The 21,187-nt window shown below is 42.8% G+C and overlaps 1 protein-coding gene across 1 annotated transcript in view; it reads left to right on the forward strand.

Moving 5' to 3' along the window:
* Positions 1-3,176: 3,176 nt before the first annotated feature.
* The window catches only part of MAP3K1 (mitogen-activated protein kinase kinase kinase 1), a 77,463-nt gene continuing 59,452 nt past the window's right edge, over positions 3,177-21,187 (forward strand). The window contains exon 1 of the mRNA XM_068535352.1: positions 3,177-3,658. Coding sequence (XP_068391453.1) covers positions 3,177-3,658 — 482 coding nt within the window. The remainder of the gene's footprint in view (positions 3,659-21,187) is intronic.

Consider the following 21,187-nt stretch of genomic DNA (forward strand, 5'->3'; position numbering starts at 1 on the left):
ACTTTTATAAATATGAAAAGCAACCAACAATATCCCCAGAGAAGAAGAAAACTTCTTGCATGTGCATAGTGGGTGTTTAATAAACACATGATGAATGATACATGGGCTGAAATATTTCTGCCAGTGCATATTAACTCCGTTCATTCTAATATCAGTGATGTTTATGCACCATGAGGAAATGCACCAATATTAAACTGGATCCTCCAAATGAATGTGATGTAGGAACTGAAGTGTGACTTAGGGATCCCCAGAAGCACCATGTGGAAGCAGTGATCTGTAAAGCACTGGCGTAAAGGTTACCATAGTTGTCATGGCATAAATGAAATCACTGCAACACGTGTACCCGAGTGAGGATAGAAATAAAGAGCTTGGACATAGGAACTGGAATTTTCAGTGTACGAGCAACCGTGGAAGAGACACAAGTCTCCATTATGTCATTAAAGAAATCAAATTAAGGCAATTTGACATATGCCTTTATGCAGTAATATAAAGCAGGCTCCTACAGCACCAAACTAGAACTAGAATCTTAACCATGCTTAAGCTGCAAAAACTATGGTAGCAATTCCATGGGTTAAAATCTCTTCAAAAAGACTTTGTATCAACATGTGGCAAAGGAAGAACACCCTTTTCAGTCAAGCATGTCCTTTGATTATTTTTCTATCTTAAAAAAATGTCCGTGTATAGATGCATGATGACAACATGAATATTTACCTAAAAGATTAAGGGGAAGGGCTTCCCTGGTGGCCCAGTGGTTAAGAACCTGCCTGCCAATGCAGGGGACACGGGCTCCAGCCCTGGTCGGGGAAGATCCCACATGCCGCGGAGCAACTAAGCCCGGGCGCCGCAACTACTGAGCCGGCGCTCTAGAGCCCGCGAGCCACAACTACTGAAGCCCTCGCGCCTAGAGCCCGTGCTCCGCAACAAGGAGAAGCCGCCGCAATGAGAAGCCCACACACCACAATGAAGAGTAGACCCCGCTCGCCACAGCTAGGGAAAGCCCGCTCGCAGCAACGAAGACCCAACGCAGCCAGAAATAAATTAATAAATTAATTAATTAATTTAAAAAAAAGATTAAGGGGAAAATGACTCAAAGTACCAAAAACTAGGTGAAAGACCAGCACTTAAGGTTTCTCCAGGGTGGTGTGATGGATGGAGGTCAGAGAACTGTGGGTCGTTGATAGTGTTGTATTTGGTGCTCCTCTCACTTGGTTCCATTTTCATCACTGTACAAATGAAAAGGCAAAAGTAAATGTTTTGCTGGAATCCCATTCCACTTTTCTACCCTGGCCAAACTTCAAAACTGGAACAATTTTGAAAAGCTGAAGGCGTCTACTTACTTTTCTCATTTACAGTTACCTAAGTATGTGTGTGTAAATTTAAAGGTTTTCTGATCTAAATAGGAAAGAAAAAAGTTTATCCTTTCCAATGTAGGATTTGGTGGGTGTGGCAATCCGGGAAGACCTAGGAAATAACTACTGTTTTCTTTGGATGATACACTTGGCTACCGTTAACAGAGTGTATAATTATAGCCTAAATGTAGACTTAAACTTTTAACAGATTTATCTAAAGTTTCAAAATTTGTACCGTTGGATGTAATTATCTAAAACTATCTTATGGCAGATGTTGCAGTACTCAGAACACTGAGCTAATATGAAATCTGAACCCGCTTTAAAAATCCCTCGGATACCACCATCCTCCTCAGTTACCATTTATAGCCAGGAAGGAGGTTTTCATTTTATCTATTTCCAAAAAAAATCAAAGGAATTATTTTGTAGACAGTTTAGACTCCTGTCGAAATATATGAATACTGACAGGATAGCGCTCTCCTTTCTGTTCCTGAGGAGCCCTCTGCCTCCCCGCCCCCGCCCAGCCCCCGCCTTAATTCCTGTTTCACAAAATAAATCTAGGGACTCTGCTCCCTGGTTGTGGGAGATTTCTCATCACAGACAAACCGGCTGGAGGAAGAGAAGGGAGGGGAGAAATAAACGCGACACGGAAGCCTGAAGAAAGGTCGAAAATCATTAACATGTAAATGGTGCTTTTTCCATTCCAAAGCACCTTATCGCCAGACGCCCCCAGGGACTGAAAGGGTTCGGAACTCCGCGTTAGGCAGCTCGGGCACTGCAGGGGCGGGGGCGGAGGGAACCCGGACGGTGGCCCGACCCTGCTGGGAAGAGGGACGTGCAGCTAGAGGCATAGGATTCGGGGAGGGCCAGAACCTGGCCGAGGATGACAATATCAAGCACTTCCTGGTTCCTTCCCCAAACGTGCTCTCTGTGGTCCTGTATATCGCTGCCTTCCCCAAACACAGCGGAGGAAAAAATAGAAACCTATAGAGATACCCCGGACCCCGCCGCCCGCTCCTGTCTTCCTCTAGCCGGGGGCGGGATAGAGGGTGAGAAGAGTGTCCCAAATCGGTGACTTCACGTTTTGAACAAGATATTCCAGGAAACTTTTATTTGCAGCATGATTTTTGGGGGTGGGCAAAAGATGAGGGAAGCTTTTATAAAACTTGATTTTTTTGGTGCGCGGCACCACGGCCGCTGAACGTTGGTTTTCTTTCGCTTTGCAGCAGGCGACAGCCCTGGGCGCCACCTGCGCGCCCCGTGCGGCGTGGAGGCGGGGTCGGAGGGTGGGTTGGTCCGCGCCCGGGTTCCCCGATGCGCACTGCAACGGGCAATGCGAATGACAGACTGCAGACCCTCTCGCCTGCGTCCCCTTCAACGCCCCATACATCGAAGTTCGAACTGCAGCTCCCGTGAGGCGAGCCCCGGCCGAGCCGGGTCGAGATTGCGGCGGAGAGGAAGCGGCGCTCCTCCGCCGAAGCTCCTCCTCTCGCCGGTGTAGACCGGGACTACCTGGCGGCGCGGCGGGTGAGGCGCGCAAACCGCAGCGCGCCCCCGCGGCGGCCACCTCGGAGCCCACCTTGCCGGCCGGCGCGCGGGACGGAGCGCACAGCCGGCTCTCCACCAACCTGCAGCCGGCTGTCCTCCCTCTACCGAACCCCGCGCGCCCGCGCGTCAGTCCCTGCCGGGAGCCCAGAGGGCCGCGCTCACGCAGCTGGCGCAGGCGGCCTTACGCTAGAGGCGCAGTGCCGCCCGTCCGCCCGCCCCCTGCACTCTCCCCGCCCTCTCCCTCCCTCGCAGGGGCCGAGCGAATGTAGCCCGCGAGAGAAAATGGCGGCGGCGGCGGGGAATCGCGCCTCGTCCTCGGGATTCCCGGGCGCCGGGGCGGCGAGCCCCGAAGCGGGCGGCGGCGGAGGGGCCCTCAAGGCGAGCAGCACGCCCGCGGCAGCCGCGGGGCTGCTGCGGGAGGCGGGCAGTGGGGGCCGCGAGCGGGCGGACTGGCGGCGGCGGCAGCTGCGCAAAGTGCGGAGTGTGGAGCTGGACCAGCTGCCCGAGCCGCCGCTTTTCCTCACCGCCTCGCCGCCGTCCTCCTCCACTTCCCCGTCGCCGGAGCCCGCGGACGCGGCCGCTGGCGGGAGCGGTTTCCAGCCTGTGGCTGTGCCGCCGCCCCACGGAGCCGCGAGCCGCAGCGGCGTCCACCCTGCAGAACCGGCGGCCGCACCGGACAGCGGCGCCCCGAGCCCCGCGGGGGCCGAGCCCGGGGAGAAGCGGACGCCCGCCGCCGAGCCGCCTCTTGCGGCGGCCCCAGCCGGGTGAGCAGCGCGGCCGGGGGCGCGGCGGGGACTTGGGGGGCGGGCGGGCGAGGGCAATGAATGAACCCCGGGCACCGCGCAGGGCGTCCCGGGGCTCCGCGCAGCGAGGCTGCACGCCGCTCCCCGGGAGCCCTCGGGCACCCCCTTTGACCCTTCCGGCGTCGGGCGGCGCCCCGGACCTGGCCTGGGGTACGGGACGGGACGGGGGCCCGGGGCGGGGACATGCGGGAGAGTTTGTTATTGTTTGCAGACATGTGACAGGCGTGCGAGCCGCGCTGCGGGGACCGGTTGAGATAAGGTGTGGGGGCCCGGGCTGGCTTTTGGGGGCTCCCGGAATCGGAGCTCTCCGAGGAGCCCCGGAGCGGGACCCTGGCGTTGCTCTCCGGGCCGGGCTGGGAGGCGGGCAGCAGTGCAGCGGCGGCGACCCCGGACGAGAGTCCCCGGGGGCGCCGGGGTGAGGCCCGAGCCTGCGGGCGGGCGGTGTAGGTGGGCGGGGTAGGTGGGGAGCCCTGCCCGAGGCCGGGGTGGGGGGGCCGGAGCGCGGCGGAGAAAGCGGTGGGGTCCCCGCGGCTGTGACAGGCAGAGTCTCTCGGCAGGTACCGGGGGCCGGGCCGGGACGAAGGCGGCGCGCCCGGAGCGCGGCCGCAGGGGGCTCCGGGTGGACGGCTCCGTAACGCCTGTCAAAGCGGTGTGGGCTGACCGGCTGCAAATGCACGGGGGCTTGCGGTCTTTTAGGACGTGGGGTTTTCTGATTGCGTCCCCCAGTGTCCTTGGGAATGAAGACTGCACCACTAGGACTTGAGTGACTTCTGTTTGGAGTTTGAATTTGGCCTTTGAGGTTTGCATTTGGCGGAGTGGTGTAAGAGCCAGGACCGGATGTGTCAGCCATTCAGTTTCAAAGCGGTGGTGACTGCTCCCCGCAGCCTCTCCGGCGTGGTTGGGGACCGCGGCGCGGGTGCGGTACTTCCTGCTCCGTGCAGCTGCGCGGGCCGCCGCCGACTGCCGGCTTCCAGGGGACGCAGTGCTGTGGCTCCGGCTCCGATAGAACCGTATTGCTTGTGCGCTACGGTGTGTGTAAGGTAACTCAGACCAACCGTTCTTGGCCTGACGCTTTTTGGCAACTGGAAATTTTTATGTTTAAGGAAATTCTTTTGAGTGTGACAGCCATCATCCTTGTTTTTAAAAGAATCTGACTAGTGTATGCAAAGCACAGGCTTGAGAGGTATTTTGAGTTGCTGGAAATGTTTTTGTGATAGTCACCCGTTTCCCTATAGGGTTTCCTGATCTTTATTCTAAAGACTGCCTTAGGTTTGTTTCCCTTGTGAAACGAATTTGACAGTAGGACTCATTGGCTTTGGTTAATTATCTAAAGTGATTTTGGGGGGAACTTGGTTGTTTGTTTAAAACCACAGTTCGTTGATTCCTTGGAAGTTGCCCCTTTCCCTCTCCCCGCCTCAAATCCCCCCCCCACCCACCAAAAAACCAACTAAAAATATGGTCAGCACTGTGCTATGGCAATATTGAGAGGAAAGATTTGTGACTGGTAGCTTTCTGTGTGCTCTTGTCCATGTAACTTAGTCTTACAGGGTTATGTTCCCCTACACTACTGGTCCTGGGCAGATTGGATTAAAACTTGACTAGAATAATTCGTTGTAGGCAATTGTTACTACAAGTGACCTCCAGATAAAAATATTAAACCCTAAATTTGAGAGATTAATTTTGTCTGTTCTCATGAGACCGAATTTTTGGATGCAGTAAATAGTTTAGCAAGTGTCAGCATTCTAGTCATCTTAACGAGCTATTGAATATAGCAGAAGAGGAACTACTGTAGAATTAACATATAGATGTTGTTTAGTGTTGTCTCCACACAAAATAAGAGGACGAAGGTGTAAGCAGATAGAATTCAGGGGCTGAGTAATCCATGCTTAATTTTTGCATTTTGTAACCTAGGTTTCCCCCCCTCTTTGTTTAAGGGGTGGATAATAATTGCACAGTATATGAAATAATGGGCTAATCAGCATAATCATTTTTTAAAATGAATTTCACTAGCCAGAATGCTGTTTGTTTATCCCAAATCTTATACCTAAACATTTCATTTATAGTAAAATGTTGAGTCCCTCTCCTTTTGAAATAGTGATTTTTTTTTTTTTTTTTACAATTTCCTTGTTAATGGGGTTGAAATTCATTTGATTCTATATAAACACTGGTACAAACACTTTGTAAGCAGTTGGTAAAATCTCAATTGAACTTTACTTTTTTGACAGTAGTTACATTCATACTTTCAGGAGGAAAATCTAACATTGAGATTTTGAAATATTTTTGTTTCAGTGGTACTATAGGTCTGGAGACCCTTTCTGTTTAAAGACTTATTGTATTCTTTTAAAGAGAATTCTGTGAGTTTTTTAATTTCATAATTTCCTCCAGTTTTTGATCTTTGGATGTAGAAATTTAAATTGTAGAAAATATACTTTTGTAGTATAAATTATATAAAGAATACACATGTTAAAACAGAAGATTTTTAAGTCCATCTCTCTTTTTCAGGTTAGTAACTGAAATCAGTGGAAGTTTTTTGCCTGTAAGTGGCGCCCAAGGGTTTGGGATTTTTCCTTATATTACAGAATTAGGGGCTTTTTCTTCCTATCTACTGTCTTTGAAGAGAAATTACAGTGTTACTCTCCATTGAACAGGCTATTGTGAGTTTGGTAGATATAATTACTCCATTCTATTTTTGTAACTTAAAAAAACCCAACTATCAATTTGCTGGCCCCATGAAAGAACAAGATATGCTGTACTTGTTAATGTTAGTTTTTGTTTAAAACTAAAGCTATTTCATAGGCTGCTTTTATATCCTCATAGAGCCCTCAGCTTTCAGTTCCTTTTAGAAGCTGCTAGACTATAAATATAATCTAGTGAATTTTTACTAGGAGGTATAGGAACATTATTACCCAAAAATAAGTTTTAAAAAAAATTAAGTTGGTGATTTTATAAAACAATAGAGGTAGTTACATAAGTTAGTCTTACATGAATTTGTAAGTTTTGTAGTTATGAATTGTCTCCAAGTTCTGTTTTAAATTAGGTAAGAAAATTAATGCATTCTTCAAAGACTAACCTTATTAAATATAGTTCTGAAAAAGAAATATCAGAACTAGAATTGTTGCCAGCTTTTGTTGTCTTTTCATATCTGATTTTGGCAAGGGTGACTGGTTAACCAACATTCCTTAATATATTATCCCCAATACACTATAATAACTCCATTTTGTTAGATACAAAAAACAGGAAGTAGCTCTGTTCATTTATATTCTTTCACATCTCCTATAGCACCTCAAGCATATGTTGCATGTTTTAGAAATGGTCGCTGACTTATTGACATAAAGATTCCAAAATATGGAATGAAAGGAGTGTTCTTTGCTTTCAACAAGAACAGAAGAACCAGCTACAGCTTGCCTTGGCTGTCTGCTGATCAGCCCTTGACAGTTGCTGTGAGCATTCCAGAAGAAGAAATGATGGGGTGGCAAGGCAGTTAATGGGGAGTGGATTCCCCTGAGGAAAAATGTAGGGCATTCAGAAGTGCTCTGAGTTAGAAGGCACAACTTTTGCATTTTGTACCCAATTTTCTTAGGTTGAGAGTTATTTCTGTATGAAGAAGGCAATAGAAGAACGTGGCGTGGAAAAGTAATAGTCTCCAGAGGCTACTTAAGAGCTGCAGTATATTGCACTTCTAACCTTGAAATGCCTTGCTATATCAGATATACCAAGTATATTCCTTAGACTTGGTTGTTTTCCTCAGTCTTGGCCTCTTTTTATATCCTAAGTCAAAAATTAGAGCTACTTTAAAATGTAAACGGGTAAAAGATTAATGTGAGGAAATGTGCAGTATTAGGAATCAACCCAAGTTGTTTTTAAGAAATAAATTAAGAACATTTTTAAACGCGAAAGAAATAATCAGGAAGAGAATTAAATGTTCATTTACAAATGCTCATTGCAAAGCAGTGAGATGAGTCGGGGGTTCTTTTTTCTTTTTATTTTTAAAGATTTATTTATTGATTGATTGATTGCTATGTTGGGTCTTCGTTTCTGTGCTAGGGCTTTCTCTAGTTGCGGCAAGCGGGGGCCACTCTTCATCGCGGTGCGCGGGCCTCTCACTATCGTGGCCTCTCTTGTTGCGGAGCATAGGCTCCAGACGCGCAGGCTCAGTAGTTGTGGCTCACGGGCCCAGCTGCTCCGCGGCATGTGGGATCTTCCCAGACCAGGGCTCGAACCCGTGTCCCCTGCATTGGCAGGCAGACTCTCAACCACTGCGCCACCAGGGAAGCCCGAGTCAGGTGTTCTTATTGCGAGAATATAAGAGGTTTTTTTGCTGTGGCTAAACACGTTCATTGAGCATAGAGATGTGTTTAGATACCTTTTATATAGTCACTTTTCTTGCCTTCTGTGTGTCAGGCAAGTTATATATATTATCTCATTTCATCATCGCTGCAGCCTTGCAGTGCATTGTAATTTCTGTTTTCAGGAGGTGGAAACTCATGTGCAATGCTAAAGCCCCATTATCACACAACTAGAAGACAGGCTAGGATTCAAACCCAAGTTAGTCCCACTCCACAGTCCATTTCTTTTCACCACTCTCTGCTGTCTCCATTTTCTTTTTAAAGTTAATAATCAGATTAACTAATGATTTTGAAGGAGAAAGTTGTTCTTCAAGAGTCAATAAGCGATTGATAGGTTTCTACCCAGTGCCATTGCCAATACATTTGTCTCCTGATGTGTATATAATGCATAGCTTTCTGTAACCTGGCCTCATCCATGTAATACAAGTAAGCTGTGCTTAGATCACCTTATCATGTTAGGGAGAATAATTGATTAGTGTTGAGTGTTTTTTAGGTTTCTTGATTTGTGCTGTTTACATCGTAAGTGGAAGGAAATAAAGAAGCTGAAATAATATCACATATTTATTTTTAATCATCACACATGGAGAGAAACTGTTCCAGTATAGCTAGACCCTATCCCTTTGTACTTGTTTTAGATTTCATGCATCCAACATTTATGAACCTCAGCAAGGTGATGTTCTGGGTGGTAGAGAAAAATATCATCAATGCACAGCCTGTGTTTCTGTTGGCAGATTGTAGTATGAACGTGTTTCACACTACCATGTTAAGCGTTGGTAAGAGAGATAGGAATAGAGAGGGGCATCCAGATTAAAGAGTAGTGCTATGAATCTCAGCCACGACATTCCACACTGTATTCCTGCAGTGAATACAGTAGTACCTCACTAACTTTCTGAGGAATTAATTGATCTTCTAGGTTTGTAGTTAAGGGTGGTAGCTTTGTTCTGCTTTCTGCTTGTACATTAGGTCTGCTAGTTTTTGCTCTTTCCCTTTGGTCTCTTTCCCTTTTCTTAGGATAGATATATGCTGTAGCTTTTCCGTTTCCACAGTAATGGCAAAAGGAATTTAGATACAGATTAGTTTCAAACTATTTCTGCCTACTCTTAAGAGGTATATGTATGGAACTGCAAGTTCAGACATGATTTTTTTTCTTTCTTGAAAGAGAAAATTAAAATGGGGGTATAGGAGCAAGAAAGCGAGTATCTACCTTGCTGGCTTTAAAATTCAGACTTTATTATTAGTAATGGCGACTCTGCTGGTTAAGAAAACAACATTGGGAAATGTAAAATATGCTCTAGGATGTAAGATAATCAAGAAGATATCCTTGTCTTCATTTACTCTATGACATATCATGGTTGGTTTAGGTATGTTTGGTATGGAGAGGAGCTCTGTACTGTTAGTGATTGAATCCTTTGAAATACTAGTCTGGTTAGGTTTGGTTTAATAGATTGAGATGTTGTAGAGTGCCAAGAACTGTTCAAGTTCTTAAGACCCACCAAGCATGTATTTCTGTAAGTACAGTCTGTCACCTGGGAATTATTAATGAGACAGTCAGACTTCTTGAAAACTGGAGGAAGTGCCTGGCACTCACACAGTGCTGTAGTTAGTGTGTTTACTAAGTTTATCACATGTAAGCATGACGGTGATGAGTATATGTGGAGTAAGGAGAGGGTGGATACTGGACGGTGGGTGGAGGTTGTACTCTTGACAGATAAGATGTGATTATTACCTTTCTTTATTGCTAAATAGCCATTCGACTGATGTAGCATCAAATTATCTTCAAACTGGTCTTACAGCATTCTGAATACTAAATATCAACTGCTAACAGACAAGGAACTCTGTCTTATTCTTTGTCATTGCTCAGCACCTAGGCTAATGTCTGGCACCCATGAATATTGGATGCACATGAGTGTTAGGATGAATTCATTTTCCCAAAGTGGTTATTTTTAAATAAGTGTATAAGAAGATACACTAACTCATGACTTACTGTGATGTGATTTTAATCATAATCTAGCTTGAGGCAAGTTTTGAAGGCAGGAACTATTTCTTATGAGTTTTTGTGCATTGCTTGGTATTTTGTAGCAGTAGTTGGTATTTAGCAAGCAGTAGTTAATAATAATGACCAATTTTATATAATGTAAACCAAACAATAATTAGTTTAATAACTAAGTGTAGTTACAAAATAATTGGAGCCATGTATAAACTGTCAAATATTGAGAAAATTGAGTTTCTGGTATTTGAGTGTCTAGTTATTTGGGCTGATAGGTAAGCCCTCCTGATTTTCTTTTTAGCCCTGTGGCAACCCTTCCTGAATGGCTCCTCCTCATCTTTTTGAACATTAATATTAGAACATACTCAGGCCCAGGCCTTCTGTCATTTGCACTCTTCCACCCCCACCCCAGGCTCATTAATGCATTTAGATCAATTTTTGGCCATTCATGAATGATTGCAGAGTTTATTTTCCTAGCCATGATCTCTCCTAAATGCCACACCTGTCTACATGACACGTCCACACTCAGATATCTAAAACCAAATTTAGGATTTTCCCTGTACCTTGCCCTAGTAATACATTCCCTGCTCATGAAATGGCAGAACCAGAACCTAGGAGTTATCCTTGACAACTCCTAGTCTTCAGGTGATTTCATCTGTTATCACATCGCTAGTCCAAGCTTCTGTGATCTCTCATTTGGACTAATATAATAGTAAGTAGCCTTCTAACTTGCTCACTCTCTCCTCCTTTCTCCCTTCCAGTTGGTTCTCCATATTATGTGGCCAGAGTGATCATTTTACAATGTAAATCTTATTATAACAATTTTCCTCTAGAAAAGTAAATTAAATTGAATTTTAAAACTTTCAAATGCTTTCCATTTGGATAAAGACCACAGAATCCTTAACATGCCCCACAGAGTCCCTGCCTGGCTTAGCCCCTGCCTGCCTCTCCAGGCCCATCTCTGATCACACTCGCCCTTGTTCTCTGCAGGATTGCCTTCACTTCCTCAGACTCAGCACACCACCTCCTGCCGTAGGGCCTTTGCACGCACCGCATACGCCCTCTGCCAGGAGCACTTTCCCCAGTCCCGAGTCAGCTCCTGAGTGTTCAGATCTTAGGTCACTGATGCTTCCTCAGGGAAGCCTTCCTTCCCTGATCTCCCAGACTGGCTTTGTAGCTCAGTGTCCCTACTGTCAATGTTGTGATTTTATATTTGTTATGTCATTTGGTGAATGGCTGCCTTCCCTGGAAGACTGTAAAAGCTGAGTGGGCAGAGCCTTTGGCTGGGTAGCAACCCAGCGCCTAGCAAAATGCCTGGCACAGAGTAGACCGTCGATAAATATTTGTTGAATAAATGGATGAGGGTAATAATGACATGGCAAGTTCAACCTAGTGGATTATCTGTTCTTCCCCTTTGTCAGATGTAGTCTGGGACCTAGCTAAGACGGAGTTAAATGGCAAAAGCCTTGTCGGTTTGTGATAGATTCATTAGGCCGTATCTGGACTATTAAACACACCAAGTGCCTCAAGTGGAGTAGGACAGCTTAGTGTGGTACAGAGGAAATAGCTATATGGCATGATTATATGCCGTAGGAAGAAGTGTTTGCTATGTGTATTTAGTTCTCCTGCTCTTACCAGGGAGTAGAGAGAGAGTATGTGTGTGGGCTCATGTGTGTGTGCATATATATGAATAAATATACACCTGAAGGTGTTATGCATTAATATAATGATTCCTTCTTCCGAGTTCTCAGTGTTATCTAAACTTAGGATATACCACTTTTAGGATTTTTGTCCCAATAACCCTGCTTCATCCAAAATTTAATTTGTTATTGATAATAATTCAACTTGGGATAAGTAGTTCACATTTGCATTAAAGAGGAGGTTTGCTAGACAAGTACTATATGAGATTTCAGGAGCCAAGAACCCACGTAACAGAAAACCATTTATCGGTGGTAACTAAACCTGGCAGCCTCCCTTATCTAGAACATGGTTTAGCACTAAGAAGTAAGTAAAAAAGGCTCGGAGCTGCCAAAGGGCCTGTAACAAAATCTGCGCTTTGAAGTTCTTTGATTTTACACTTAGAAGAGTTCCAAGGGCATTCACTCAGAATTCGCTGACATTTATTTAAGTTATTATTCTTGCAGTCTTGTCCATTTGGCGTCCCTAACATGCAGCAATTAAAAGCAGCCAATTAGAAGGCGAGTCATGTGAGCAAGAGACAGGTTCCCTGAAGGCAGCATATAAGCAAAGACCTGACAGGTGAGGAGGAGAGAGAAGGGAGGAGAAAGGGAGAGATAAGAGGACATTAAAACATTGCAGTTGGGGCCACCTGGTGTTCGAACGTTAGGTTCCACATACCTGGATTGCCTCTAAGATTTTAAGTTTATTAAATCACAGCACTTTGCAACATTACTTTTTGGGCATCAGCTTCCTTATTTGTAAAATGAGAGCGATCAAGGTTATATGATTGGTTTTGTTTTTTGTAATGATGATTACTGTGGCTCATTATTGCAAGGTTGTTGTGTTTATAGTTGTAGAAAGTATTTTGATCCTGAGTGGTAAACATCTAAATTATCTGTAAGGGGTGGTCCTGTAGCCTTGATGATGCTGAATAAATACAGTGCTGTTTGGAATTACATAAAATTGGATGCTGCTCATTACAAATGTCTTGTGGATTGGCTTTGTGGGAAAATCGTTTTGCTTTATTTGTTGGCCTGAGTCATTTTATATCCTGCAATTTTTAAAAAATGCTTGATAGTTAATCACCACCACCAGTATGTACTGCCCTTTCTCCTAGCTAGACTTTGAGAAGTCAGGCAGTGAGCGCCAGCTTTGCAGTGTTGACCAAGTTATTTAATTACTGCAAGGACTTTGGTTTAATAAGATGGCTACTTGTGAAAGGATTCTTGATGTTCACATGCTCTTAAGATGCTTAGTGTTTTGAAAAAGACATTTCACAATTCTTTTTTTCTCTTTCAAAATAATTAATTGGCTCTACCTGTTATTTATTGTCTGGATTTTATTGGTATTCTTAAATTCTTCTTGGGTAATAAATCAAATTATTTTCACTGAACCTTAGATTTTAAAAAAGATGTGACATATTAATGTAGATATTAATATTCCTGGAGAAGGTTTAGTGTCTTAATATAAATTTATTTTGAATTTTGAAAATATATTTCAATTATTCTGGTACACTGGCACCTCCACACTGTTATACAAGGTCCTTATGATTTCTCTGGGATTCAGAATTTATAGAATTAAACTTCATTAATAAAATGATTAGACAGTCCTTTTGAAAGCAACAGAAAAATTTATTTTTTTAATTTATTTATCTTTTAACAAAAGAACAGTACTATGTAGACCGCTATACAGTTTGCTTTTTTCTTAATAGTATTTTGTTCGTTATCTTAATGATGAACGTAGAGCTGTCATTTTCCATGACTGCATAGCATTCTATCATTTGGCTGTCTCATTAACCAGTTTCCTATTTTTAGACATTTATATTTTGTTTTTTATATCAAGCTGTAGTGACTACCATTGTGCCTACATTTTCATATGTTTGTGCATTTGGTTTTGTAAAATAAATATTCAGAAGTGAAATTGCTGAGTCAAAGGACATGTATATTTAAAAATTTTATCATATAGCCAAATTGCCCTGTAAAACACTGTGCCAGTTTACATTTTTCTCATGGTGAGAGTGCGAATTGCCCCACATTCTTGCCAGCATTGGATATTATCAATCTTTCATTTTTGCCAATGTGGTGGATGAAAGATTTTTTTAATTTTAATTTGCATTTCTTAGCTTTTTAGCATCATAGTACAACTTGTGTTTATTAACAATTTCCTACTTCTTTTGTGTATTTCCTTTCACACATGGGAGAGAATGGTTTGTTTTTTCTTATTGATTTTTAAGCATCCTTTGTATATTAGAATTATTAGCGCTGACATTTATTGGAATTGTTTTCTTCTACTTTTGTGTTACGAATTTCAATTATAGCATTTTTCCATAAAGAAGCTTTAAATATTCCTTCAAATTTCAATCCCTTCCTTCCTCCCTCCCGCCTCCTCTCCTCCCTCCCCCCTCCTCTCCTCCCTCCCCCCTCCTCTCCTCCCTCCCCCCTCCTCTCCTCCCTCCCCCCTCCTCTCCTCCCTCCCTCCCTCCCTCCCTTCCTCCCTCCCTCCCTCCCTCCCTTCCTTGCCTTCTAGAGAGGGTAGGCTGTGTAGTGGTTCAGAGTACAGATGCCTGAGTTCTAGTCAGAGTTTCACCACTATCAAGTGGTGTACCTGGGAAGTTACTTAACTTCTTTGCACTTAAGTTTCCTCAACTATAAAATGAAGATACTACTTCAGAGTTGTTGTGAGGACAAAGTGTTTCTGTAGTTCTTAAAACAGTGCTTGGTGCATGGCAAACACTGTATAGGTAATAGCTATTATTATTCCCTACTGCAAGATTTTAAAAATTCACCAGTCTTTTCTAATACTATTTTTCTAGGTTTTTTAAAAAAAAAAATCTCTGATCTGTATGAAGTTTAAGGGGTGACACAGGGCCCTAACTTTATTTTCTCCAAATGATTGGCTGGGTGTCCCAGCACTGCTTATTGATTAAAAGTTTCCCCTTTATCATATACTAAATTTTCAAATATTTTGAAGTTCCCAAATACATTTCTTTAGTTTAAGATCTTATTCTTGCACCAAGGGCCTAAATTCCTATATAACCACATTTCAAGTTTTGTACAAAGATTCTAAAAGAATGTCATTGACTAGAGAGAAGAAGATCTATCAGAAGACTATTAGCTGTGTATCTTTGCTGAATCGTTCTTATTAATATTTTGGTGCCTAAAATATCTTGGCTTCAATGACAGAGCCTCTGGGATAGCTTCCCCAGGAGGTACAGCTCTGCCAGGCACTGCAGGCAGCGCAGTGTCCGAATTGAATCCCTGTCTTCCGCAGCCTGTCTGTCTTCCCCTTCGGATCTCCTGGTCCTTTGGGGTGCCGTTGGTAATGCCTGTCACCGTCTCCCTCATCGCCGGGCTCTTACTCCTCTGGCTTTCTCACCCTCAGCTTCCGGCCAGTGTCCAGTTCTGTTGTTGCCAGCTGTCTGCTAGCCCTGGAATCCACCCGCGCAGCTGCTAACCCAGGGTCAGGCCTCTGTCACCTCGTCCCAGTTCTTGCAAACCTTCTTCCTAACCAGCCTCTGGCTTTTGGACATGTTCTCCTCAGTCGTTTCTCTACACTGCAGTTAGAGTGAGGCTTCTATGATGCAAGTCTGATCTTGACACTTCAGTAGACAAAAATCTAATCTAGTCTTCTCATTTTAAAAATGAGGAAACTGAAACACAGGCTTAAACAGTTCAGATAGCTAATCAGTGGTAAAGCTGGGAAATCCCAAGTCTGTCAAAAATAATTGGCACTTTTTCTGGCATTCAAAAATAATGTCTATTCAAATATATGCATAATAGATTTTGCACCTTGTGAGTGGTGGATAATTTATGTGATTTGGATTGCTGGTGTTCAGCATGCCTTCTACACACAAACTTGAGGCCAGGAGAATGATGAAATGCTGTAGAATGAACTCCTGCTTACAGTATACTATACAGTTCAAAAGATGCTTTTGTATTTGCTGCCATCTAATTGAAATATATAGTTTATTATAATCTTTCAACCTGAAAGTCAAGCAGTATCACTCAACTTAGATACTGTTAGTTACTTGTGTCATTAGTGTCTTAATAAATCTTAAAATCTACAGTTGTTTCTCTTAAGATACTTATTCATGTAAAGGAAATGTAACAATTCAATTTAATTCCCCAGCTTTATTCTGTGTTGATATTGTGTTCCACACTTTCGAATGGCTGTGTTCTATCTTTAGATAAATGAATTCAGAGGGAAAAAAAAAAAAAGCAACTTTTCTTCGTCCTGAGAATAAAGTCCAGACTCCTTAATGTAGTTCAGAAGCTCTGGTAATTGGCTCTGCTCCCCTCTCAGCTCCCCCTTCCAGAACACCCTGCTCCAGTCATTCAGTGCTATGTTCACATTTTTGTTTCCCCGGCTAACTCTTCTTTTCTCTCAGTGTGCTAAATGTTGTTTCTTCTGTCTGGAACACTCATTTTGTCTCTGCTGTGAGATACTTTTTAATAGTAAAGAATTATTGGTATCCTACTAAATATAAATGTGTCTATTTACAGAAGTCAGTACTGTATTGTGAATTTTGCTGAACTCTTTGATTTAAAGTTCCTTGGTATCTGAGTTAGATTTGCCACTTTTAAAACTTTTTAGTGTTTCCTCTGTCATTGCATACATCGTCATGTCTGACTGAACAAGTGTTTACGAAAAGTTCTTTTTAAATTATACATTATTGTAAAGTGAATCAGATTTTTCTGTTAATTTGTGTTAAAATTTCAGAAGTACAGTCTCAGGAAAATATTTTGGTGCCAAGCAGTGTACAGTCAGCCCTCCATATCTGAGGTTGCGGAACTCGCAGGTACCGAGAGCCGACTGTACTAAACAGTTTTATAGTGTAAGGGCTTGAGCATCTGTGGATTTTGGTATCCGCAGGGGGTCCTGGAACCAGTGTTCCGTGGCTACTAGGGGACGACTGTATTGCTGTCATCCAGAATAATCCAAGACCATCTCAAGTCAGAGAACAAATATGCTCAAATGCTTCAAGCACGGAGCTTGATTGTGGCCTAGGCACATCCATCACAAGGTTTATATCAGCTGCCCAGCCTCCATGGGCAAGGTGCCGGGGAGCTGATAGGTTATAGGAAAACAAGCACATCAGATGTAGGGTCATTCCAAATCTTTTTGTCTGGCCTGTGGGTGCTCTTTCTAGAAAAACGAAAGGGCAGAGTAGTAAACACGCCAGGATGAATGCCCATGGTCAGTGCTGTCATCGCCCCTGACACGGGCAGGGTCATGCCTTCATGAACACTCGTGGAGTGACTGCTGTGAGCCAGGCACCAAGGCGCTGGGGACCCAGCAGTGGGGAAGCCCATGAAGGAGTTTTAACAAGGTAACAGACTGCCTGGTGACAAGGGTGGTGCTGACCTCAGTCAGCTGGGAATGAGGAGGGTACAGGGAGGGTTTTCTGGGAAATGGGAGGTCCACCAAGTCGTGAAGAATGCCGAGGAGTTAAACAAGTGAAAGGGACTTGGAGGGAGACTGTGGCCTGCAGGTGGGGTTGTGTGGAGAACACACACAGGCCCGGAAGTCCATGGTAGGCTTGTGCGCTGATATGGAGAACTGTGAGTATCGTTCAGGTAGCCCTGTCTGCGTGGGAGCAGGGTGCAGACAAGGCTCAGCAGCCAAGCCTGGGACAAGATTCCTGGCTCTGGCCAGAGAACCGTGCAGAGCTCTCTGCCTCCTTATTGCTGCCACTGGGCAATCCTTAGATCGCCATGCTTGGGACAAAATAAAAAGCCTTTGTAGTTTGATAAGTAACTACAGTGCCCTAGGAAGTCGGTCAGGAGGCCCAAAGGGGGAGTTACATCAAAGCTGGTGCAAGACAGTCTGAGTCTGAGATCACAGTCTGGGAGCTGTGTGGCTCTTGCATTTCCAATAGCTCCCCGTAGTTTCAGAGGCTCACAGATTGGGAAATGTACTCAGGCAAATGAATTCCATCCACGCTGGTCATGAATGTGGTTTTGGAACTGCACGATTACGTTTCAGGGGCAGCACAGGGTAGTGATGAGGAGGCTGGACCCGAGGAGTCAGATCCTCTTAGTCACAATCGCTGGACTCCAAAGAAGTCACTTAACTTCTCTGAACCTCAAATTTCTCATCTTGAAAATGGGGTGAGTGGGGGTGATTAGACAGGATAACGAAGTGCGGTTCTTAACCCAGAAAAGCACTCAGTAAAAATTGACTGTCTATAATATAACTGCAAGTAACTATGAAGACTCACTGCTTAAACCTTGACTGTACAGATGAGGATGAGGTAAAGAGACTCACGGTTCCCTTACTAGTTACCATTAATTTAACAAAGGCAGTTTGTATAGATTATGCATCATCTTGGGAGCAGTATATTTTCCTTATTATTTTGAAATTATTAACGAGAATAATGGAAAATGCAACTTTCAATATTATGTGATGTGTGGGATAAAGCATGTCATCGGTAGGACATAATGAGGGTTCTCATCACTTTGTGAGGACCTAAGGCTGGTCCCCTGGGTCTCTTTCTCATCTGTGAAAAGAAGAGGCTGGCTTACGTAATTTTTTTATTTCCTTCAAGCTCTAGCAAATTATATTCCAAAATTTTAATTTGAAAATTATTTCTTGTGGCTAAATTTAGTTCTAATTATTGAAACAAGTAGATTTTTGAACTTATAAACTCTTGAAATTTTAAAGCTGGGTACCAACTATAAAAAGAAATGCAAATGAAAAGCAATGAAGGCTCAGAAAAGAGATAATCATATTTATTACCTGACATTATATGATGAGAAGTATTTATTTTTTAAAAAGCATATAACTGTTGGGAGAACAGAATTTTGCAAAATGGAGAAAATAAATTAGGGCAAGGTCGTTTGCATGTTTGTGTTTAGCAGATATGCTTAGAGAGTAGTTTTGAAAATAACTTTTTACACCTAATTTTTAGTAACTTTACTGCTGTTAAAAGCTATCTTTTTTTCCTCAACTTTAATTATATAAGGAAGGGACATTCCCTAGGGATAACCTGTAATAAGCAAAGCAATCCTTTGACTTTTTCCTATGTTTATAAAGACCTTTTTGTAAACATGCATATGTATACATACTCTTTTGTTTAACTAAAACTTTTAAAAGACAGTTGTATTGTTTCCTAATTGTGAAAATTCAGATTTCATTCTGTTTCAGGAGTTCTTTTCACATGATTTGTATAGAGTTGGCAGTTGCTGGAAAGTATGAATTTCACTATGATTTTTTTTTTTCTTTTTAATCTAGTAATTTGGGGCTCAAGTGGTAGAAAATCTTGAGTTTCAAATAGTTTTTGAATTGAACTTTTTAACTGATTTAATCATTGTGGTTACACCAATTTGAAGCATATTCACACAAAACTCTCTTGCCCGTCACTATTCTTCATATATAGAACTGAAGCTGCTTTTAATTCATTGCAGAGCACCCGGACATCCAACAGTAATTGCTGTTTGTCTTAGATTCCTGGTAGTGAAGAACACTTGACCCTTCCTCCTTCCATTAAAACCCACACAGCTCTCTAATTCTGATTGTTGTGATCAGTTATTCAGATATTTGGGAGCACTTACTGTATGCTACCAGCACATGATTTCCAGACAGGGCTGTGATAAGAAATAGAGCAAAGTCCTTTCGAGCCTTGGTTGCCTTAGCACCATTCTTCCAGCCTATTGTGACTGATTATGGTAACTGGCTATAGGTTTTGTCACCAATAAATAAGGTAGCTAGACTGTCATTCGCACCATGCAAACTGAAATCATCCTGCAGTTTTATAAATGGATAGTAGAACATTCCCTCCACTGCAAGATTTGCTAGGAGAGTCTTAAATAATGCCCAAAACACATGAGAACAAAACCTTCCCTTTTGGCACTTAGGTCCATAAAGGCAGTTTTGGCATCAAAGAGAAAAGGTTTATGTTCAAGAACTTCTTGATTTCTATTCTCCCTCTTACTTCCTAGGCCAAGTTTTGATGATAACATATAAAACCATTAGTGTGTAAAGTCAGCTTATCTCTAAATACAGCAACTTGAAAAAGAAATGTGTTCAGAATTACATTGTATAATATAATGCTTTACTTTTGTTGAAGATTCACCAAAATACTGAATGTATTTTAATTACTAAAAACAAATTAGTAGAAATTTCTTATCTAAGTAGAAAATATGGTCAGCCATGCACTGAGCCAAGATGAAATTGTTTTTTCTGAGTTGTGTCTTTCTTATTCCCCCAGTCCCCGACACATAGACTTGCCACCTCCCCCATACACACACACACACACACACACACACACACACACACACACACACACACACACACACACGTCTTGCTAAAGTACTGACTTTTCATTCCATGCTGACAAGTTGTGCTGGAACTTGCCATCACAGGGTCTTCAGTGAGCAACTTACACTGAATTCTGTGCTGTAGCAAGGCTCGTGTAGTGCCAGTGCATTCATACTTTTCCTTGTATTTCTCTGTTCTTTATTAAAAAAAAATCTCATTTTATAAATTATATATTGAACATTTATAGGGTTTGCATTTTTTATCAAATTTGCTTTACACTTTAGATGACCTATACCATACTTTTACTCCTAGGCTGACTTCCTGTCCTTATACTATTGGGTTACCCCCTAGGGGTATGTATGCATACCCCTAGTATATCATTTTGTGTGAATGTAGGGCATATACCCTGAGAAAACCATAATTCAAAAAGAGACATGTACCACAATGTTCATTGCAGCCAATTTACAATAGCCAGGACATGGAACCAACCTAAATGTCCATCAACAGATGAATGGATAAAGAAAATGTCACACATATATACAATGGAATATTAGTCGGCCATAAAAAGAAACGAAATTGAGTTATTTGTATTGAGGTAGATGGACTTAGGGTCTGTCATACAGAGTGAAGTAAGTCAGAAAGAGAAAAACAAATACTGTATGCTAATGCATATATATAGAATCTAAAAAAACAACAACAAAAAAATGGTACTGATGAACCTAGTTGCGGGGCAGGAATAAAGATGTAGACATAGAGAATGGACTTGAGGACATGGGTGGGAGGGGAAAGCTGGGGCGAAGTGAGAGTAGCATCGACATATATACACTACCGAATGTAAAATAGCTAGTGGGAAGCAGCCGCATAGCACAGGGAGATCAGCTTGGTGCTTTGCAATGACCTAGAGGGGTGGGATAGGGAGGAGGGGAGGGAGACTCAAGAGGGACGGGATATGGGGACATATGTATGCATAAGGCTGATTCACTTTGGTGTACAACAGGAACTAACACAGTATTGTGAAGCAACTATGCTCCAATAAAGGTACATTTTAAAAAATACATTTTATTTAAAAGCCAGAGAGTTTTTAAATCTGTGGCAAAGGTTAGCCCAAAGACATAGAATATTGCATGCTATTAATTATTCATTTTTTAGATACCTAATCTAGGATTTTTTTTTTCAGTGTGCTGTGGATATTGCCTATGTTAAAAACATTGATAATAA

This window comes from Eschrichtius robustus, chromosome 2, assembly GCF_028021215.1.
Source record: "Eschrichtius robustus isolate mEscRob2 chromosome 2, mEscRob2.pri, whole genome shotgun sequence".
In the NCBI taxonomy this organism is placed as follows: Eukaryota; Metazoa; Chordata; class Mammalia; order Artiodactyla; family Eschrichtiidae; genus Eschrichtius; species Eschrichtius robustus.